General features: G+C 46.5%; 1 protein-coding gene across 1 annotated transcript; it reads left to right on the forward strand.

Moving 5' to 3' along the window:
• Positions 1-543: 543 nt before the first annotated feature.
• On the forward strand, positions 544-5,897 carry LOC123444412 (cellulose synthase A catalytic subunit 4 [UDP-forming]). Its single transcript, XM_045121113.1, has 13 exons — positions 544-800; positions 878-996; positions 1,117-1,168; positions 1,260-1,407; positions 1,939-2,205; positions 2,291-2,633; positions 2,726-2,863; positions 3,403-3,528; positions 3,624-3,836; positions 3,914-4,157; positions 4,235-4,434; positions 4,548-4,901; positions 4,998-5,897. The coding sequence occupies exons 1-13, from the start codon at positions 635-637 to the stop codon at positions 5,580-5,582; spliced, it is 2,955 nt and encodes a 984-aa protein (XP_044977048.1). The 5' UTR covers positions 544-634; the 3' UTR covers positions 5,583-5,897.
• Positions 5,898-6,710: the final 813 nt, after the last annotated feature.

Here is a 6,710-nt window from a genome sequence, read left to right on the forward strand (position 1 = left end):
CAACCGGTACGAAAAAATGTTGCTAACGTATCGACCGAAACTTGGCGAAGTCGCAACGGACATAACCACACATCTGCAATCTGCGCAAATTTCGTCCTCCGCGGAGCACGACCCCCCCTCCTCCTCGCCCTTGGCCGTCGCCTTGGTCGCGAGTTAGAAAACGTGCTGTCAAAAGCGACGCCGCAACGCGAGCGATCTCTTCCTCACCTCGCCCTGGGGCCCCGCACCGACGATACCAAAGCACCACCAACCTGCCCCCGACCTCCGACCCTCCCGCCTTGCAGCTTACGCCCAGTCGCCCGTCACCTTCGCTTCCAAACCCCGCAAAATCCCTCCCTCCCGCGAAAAACACCTGCCGCACGCCGCCCCGCCTCCGCTCGCTCAGGCGCAGGCGCAGGCGCCCAGCCCTTTGCTTCCATTCTTTCCATCCACCCGCCGATGCGATGCCGACGCCCCAACCCCACCCACCGCCTGCCAGCGCCACGCCACCGCACCCCCGCCGTGGCTATATCACCACGCATCCAACCTCCGGCACGCTGACCCTATCCCTCCCTCCCTCCCTCTCTCCCTCCCCCACTCCACTCCCCACCCTTCCTTCCGGCTCCGCCCGCGCGCCGGCGAGGAGGGAACGACGATGGAGCCGGGGGCCCATCCTCCCTGCGCGGCCTGCGGGGACGACGCGCACGCCGCCTGCCGCGCCTGCAGCTACGCGCTCTGCAGGGCGTGCCTCGACGAGGACGTCGCCGAGGGCCGCGCCGCCTGCGCGCGCTGCGGCGGGGAGTACGCCGTCTCCGACCCAGGTCCGTTTTCCTTGAAAAAAGCTCAGCCGTCCAGCGATTTGAGCGCATTGCTCTGACGAGTTTGCTCTCTGTTCCAGCGCATGCCAAGGGGAGCGCCATGGAGGAGGAGGAGGAGGAGGCGGCGGTGGAGGACCAGCTCGCCGCCGAGGGCCTGCGTGGGCGGGTCACAATGGCGAACCAACTCAGCGATCGCCAGGTGAACATTTGTTCCTGCAACTGTCCTGTTTTGTGTAGACCAGCTGAACACCACACACCCCTCAAGGATGGGGAATTTCCTACAGTTCTGACAATGTTTGATGGTTTTTTTCTGCAACAGGATGAAGTGAGTCATGCCAGGACCCTTAGCAGCATGTCTGGAGTTGGGAGTGGTATGCACACTTCTCTAGTTTGCTTGGGATTTTTACCTCACTCGGTGTCGCTTGAGTACTGATTTTTTTTTCACTCACTCTGGATTTGAAGAGTTGAATGATGAATCCGGGAAGCCCATCTGGAAGAACAGGGTTGACAGTTGGAAAGAGAAGAAGAACGAGAAGAAAGCCTCAGCGAAAAAGGCTGCGGCTAAAGCACAGGTTCCGCCTGTGGAAGAACAGATCATGGAAGAAAAGGAGTAAGAATTACGCATCCATTTATACATCCTTAAATGATTACTCTAGAGCTTTTACTTGTAAATATGTATTGCTGTATCTTAACAAATGAAAATAGCTGTAAATATCACATTGACCATTTTTTTGGGTACAATCATAACCATTATATAGTTCGAATTCTCACTATAGAAGCTTTTAAATGAGCTAGATGCCAGTTATATTTGAAATTAACCTTAATGTATCATGCGATTGCTATATATCTTACCAGATCCCAAATACAAAGTTCTATATTTCCCATGTACTGGGGGAAATAGCTTTAGCTGGTCTGGAAAATTGGAAATGTGATATTGTTTTCACACTTCATATCTCATTAACATGCTTCATTTACACCTAAAAGTCAGACAATCTGTTGCCTAGCTGGCCTATAACCATTAACAGCACCTTGTTTATACATCCTAAAAGTCGGACAATTTGTTGAAATGCATCGTATCACCTTCCCCCGTTAGCTTTAATATGCTGTCAATTTATTGTGACACATCAAACGATTTTTGCAGTTTGACAGATGCGTATGAGCCACTTTCCCGGATCATCCCTATATCGAAGAACAAGCTCACACCTTACAGGGCAGTCATCATTATGCGGCTAGTAGTTCTCGGGCTTTTCTTCCACTACCGTATCACCAACCCTGTCGACAGCGCCTTTGGTCTCTGGCTGACTTCAGTCATATGTGAGATCTGGTTCGGTTTCTCCTGGATCTTGGATCAATTTCCCAAGTGGTGTCCTGTCAACCGAGAGACTTATGTTGATAGGCTGATTGCACGGTATGCTCGGTGATATACCACTAAAATTGTTTATATATTAGTAATCGTTGATTGTACTGAATTTCATAATCCATTCATGTTACAGATATGGAGACGGAGAAGATTCTGGGTTAGCACCTGTGGATTTCTTTGTCAGTACAGTGGATCCATTGAAAGAGCCTCCGCTAATCACTGCCAACACTGTGCTGTCCATTCTTGCGGTGGACTATCCTGTTGAGAAAATTTCGTGCTACGTCTCTGACGATGGATCTGCTATGCTCACGTTTGAATCACTTGCTGAAACTGCGGAATTTGCAAGGAGATGGGTTCCGTTTTGCAAGAAGTTCTCCATTGAGCCACGAACCCCTGAGTTCTACTTCTCACAGAAGATTGACTACTTGAAGGATAAAATACACCCGTCTTTCGTCAAGGAGCGTAGGGCTATGAAGGTATATTTCGATTGGACAGTTTGCCAACGTCCTTTATTTTGGCAATTTCGTTTCCCTGTTAGACATGTAAATAATCGTTGTGTTTTGTGCAGAGAGATTATGAAGAGTTCAAGGTGAGGATAAATGCTTTGGTTGCCAAGGCTCAGAAGACACCTGAGGAAGGCTGGGTCATGCAGGATGGGACACCATGGCCTGGGAACAACTCCCGTGACCACCCCGGCATGATTCAGGTAATTTGCTTTTCACTATAGAAATCAGTCTAGGAAAGTCAAAACTTTTTTTTAAGAACATATAAGGCGATCTTTGACTGACAAGCAATTTTAACATGGTCCCTCTTACCTTAGTATTGAAGTTTATACATGTCACAATAATGAAGTGTACGCTGCCATTTGGACTTGAAAGTTCAATATGACACTTGGTTTTGCCTTTCATATTACTCCATATAAGCAACGGCAAAGTGCTAATTCTTTAACCTCTTAAGAGATTAAGAGATAACGCAAACCTCTACAAATAAAAAATCAGGATCTATTAGGTAGTTAATTTTCCTGGGCATTGTGTCTAAAAGCATTCATTATTTGTTCAGCATACGATTAGTTACCATTGTCTCAAATGTCCTCACTGAAGCTGAACTTACATGACTAAAAGCGAAGTCATGGTTTGCAGATGTTCAATTGATGCCTGCTGACTTTCCGAGAAAACCAACGAATAGTTACCTTGTCGGTGATTTGTTGAAACTTATCCTTATCGTATTTCTGACTTCTGGTTGCAGGTTTTCCTTGGTGAGACCGGTGCTCGCGACTACGATGGAAATGAGCTTCCTCGGCTAGTATATGTTTCAAGAGAGAAAAGACCAGGGTATCAACACCACAAGAAGGCAGGGGCTATGAACGCTCTGGTAAATCCTTTTTTAGAGAATTATCCTAGTTATTTGTTTACTTTGACAAAATTTGCTCGAATACAAGGTTACTGAATAATTATCTAATTTGGCAGGTCCGAGTGTCTGCTGTTCTGACAAATGCTCCCTACATTCTTAACCTTGACTGTGATCACTATGTTAACAACAGCAAAGCTGTGCGTGAAGCAATGTGCTTCATGATGGACCCTTCTGTTGGTAGAGATGTCTGCTATGTCCAGTTCCCACAGAGATTCGATGGGATTGATCGCAGTGATCGTTATGCCAATAGGAACGTCGTGTTCTTTGATGTAAGCATTGTGCCACTGATATGTATTCCATTTAAGTATCTTTACATAACTTATATGTACATACTTATCATGCACAGGTTAACATGAAAGGGCTTGATGGCATCCAAGGACCGGTTTATGTGGGAACTGGTTGTTGTTTCTATAGGCAAGCACTCTATGGTTATGGGCCACCATCTCTGCCTGCCCTTCCAAAATCTTCGGCTTGTTCGTTCTGCTGCTGCTGTCCTAAGAACAAGGTTGAAAAAACTGAGAAAGAAATGCACAGAGACTCCAGACGAGAAGACCTTGAGTCTGCCATTTTCAATCTACGGGAAATCGACAGTAAGTACACGAACTATGTGGAATAAACGTTCTAAGTCTTAAGAATTGTGTTTCCGTAACATTGGTTGCTTTTGCAGACTACGACGAGTATGAGCGGTCCATGCTTATCTCCCAGATGAGCTTCGAGAAGTCATTTGGACAGTCTTCGGTATTCATTGAATCAACCCTTATGGAGAATGGAGGTGTTCCTGAGTCTGCAGACCCTTCTACACTGATTAAAGAAGCCATTCATGTCATTAGTTGTGGGTATGAAGAGAAAACTGAATGGGGAAAAGAGGTTAGTTCTTGCTCTTCAGTGTCTATACTTGTGTGAAATTATTGCTTGACAATGCCTCAAGTTATTTTGCTCTGTTCACTAGGCATGACTGCTTGTTTCTGCTTTTGTGTCAGCTTGGTTGGATCTATGGTTCAGTTACAGAGGATATTCTGACTGGGTTTAAGATGCATTGCCGTGGGTGGCGATCCATCTACTGCATGCCGATAAGACCCGCATTCAAGGGATCAGCCCCAATCAACCTTTCAGATCGTTTGCACCAGGTTCTTCGGTGGGCTCTCGGTTCTGTCGAGATCTTCTTCAGCCGGCATTGCCCGCTGTGGTATGGCTACGGCGGTGGACGTCTGAGATGGCTCCAGAGGCTGTCCTACATCAACACCATCGTCTACCCCTTCACCTCTGTTCCTCTCGTCGCATACTGCTGCCTACCTGCCATTTGCTTGCTCACCGGCAAATTCATCATTCCCATCGTAAGATTTCTCAAGACACATATATACATTGCCATTGAGCTCTGATGACCATCACTGTTTAACAACGATAACATTGTTCACTTGCTGTCAATACAGCTCTCCAATGCCGCGACGATATGGTTTCTTGGCCTCTTCACCTCCATCATCCTGACGAGCGTCCTGGAGCTGCGGTGGAGCGGCATTGGCATCGAGGACTGGTGGCGCAACGAGCAGTTCTGGGTCATCGGCGGCGTATCTGCTCATCTCTTTGCCGTGTTCCAGGGTATCCTCAAGATGGTGATCGGGCTGGACACCAACTTCACGGTCACGAGCAAGGCAGCAGAGGACGGCGATTTCGCTGAGCTGTATGTGTTCAAGTGGACGACGGTGCTGATCCCGCCTACGACAATCCTGGTGCTCAACCTCGTCGGCGTGGTGGCCGGGTTCTCGGACGCGCTCAACAGCGGCTACGAGTCATGGGGGCCGCTCTTCGGCAAGGTGTTCTTCTCCATGTGGGTGATTATGCACCTGTACCCGTTCCTCAAGGGTCTCATGGGCCGGCAGAACCGGACTCCCACCATCGTCATACTCTGGTCCGTCCTGCTGGCCTCGGTCTTCTCCCTCCTCTGGGTCAAGATCGACCCCTTTATCAGCGGCGCCGAGACCGTCGCCACCGGAGCCTGCAGCAGCATCGACTGCTGAGCAGCTGTCATTGCTTGGAGTTGGAGGTCCAGGCAATTGTTTGCTGGTTAGCGGATGTGTGTATTTGATCAATGTAAAGACCGTTGGTATCCTCTCAGGCCTTTGTCCACCATTTCAGAGGTGATGTAGGCTACTATTTTGGGTCGATTATTTCATTGCTGTTGACTCTGTTATGTAAAGTTTTGATGTTAAAGCCGCTGGAATTGTGAGCGGACAAAGTTGAAGTTCGCGTAAAGCATATTTGTAGAAAGGAAACATGTAACTCCGTACAGAGAGAGAGAAAACGCATAAGAGGAACTTGAAATTGCACTGGTATCTCATGAAAAACGATAAGACTGTCTGCTGTGCACTAGCCTCTAACAAAAAATGTATGTCATGTGTGCAGAAAGATAAGAATTATCAATTTTTTTTCTGCACACTCATATATCTCTCCCTACTTTAATAATAAAGCAAAGGAAAATGCCAGACCTACGGACCTTTATTACAGAAGGTTACGGACTGATGGGTTTTCCTCCTCACTAATCTCCCTCCTGATTTTTAGGGTGAGGCCGGACTCATCTAAGTACCAATTAAAATAAGCCACTTCAACTTTGCCTGTAAAAATCCTGTAAAACGTGTGTACTTGTAGCAAAGCTCTAAAGCAAATTGGGTTTCTGATCGTCCGTCATTAATATTTTCCTTAAAGTTGACTTAAATTATCCACTGTGTCACCCAAAAGTAAAGAAAAACGCTTTGATTTTTTTTTTTCCAAAAGTCGCGGCGTAGTACTTTATTCCAAGAAGATGTTACTATAGAAGCAGCAACGGACTAGCGCTGTAGTGGTTGAGGCATTGCACTTTTAGCCAAGCGAGCAGGTTCGATCCCCCATCTTGCACATGATTCCGTTGTTCTTCTTCATTTTTCTTCTTCTCTTATTCTGTTCTCTTCTTTATATTAATTCGGGGTTTCCAAATTTCAAATATGGTGAGTTTTAAAGAAACGTTTGAGAAATTATAAAATGCATCAGAATTTAATTTTCTAAGGAAATTATAAAAGTTTCATGGATTCAAAATATATTTGTGTATTTGTAAAACTGTTTGAAATTACAAAACAAAATCACAATTTGAAAAATAAATAGTCGGGAAATAA

The sequence above is a fragment of the Hordeum vulgare genome, chromosome 3H (genome assembly GCF_904849725.1).
Source record: "Hordeum vulgare subsp. vulgare chromosome 3H, MorexV3_pseudomolecules_assembly, whole genome shotgun sequence".
Taxonomy (NCBI): domain Eukaryota; kingdom Viridiplantae; phylum Streptophyta; class Magnoliopsida; order Poales; family Poaceae; genus Hordeum; species Hordeum vulgare.

Excerpts from the sequence above, each read along its gene's own strand:
- LOC123444412 (XM_045121113.1), top strand. The coding sequence starts at position 635 with ATGGAGCCGGGGGCCCATCCTCCCTGCGCGGCCTGCGGGGACGACGCG. Across the intron at positions 3,529-3,623 it reads CAGGGGCTATGAACGCTCTG|GTCCGAGTGTCTGCTGTTCT; the intron begins GTAAATCCTTTT and ends CTAATTTGGCAG. Across the intron at positions 3,837-3,913 it reads GGAACGTCGTGTTCTTTGAT|GTTAACATGAAAGGGCTTGA; the intron begins GTAAGCATTGTG and ends TATCATGCACAG.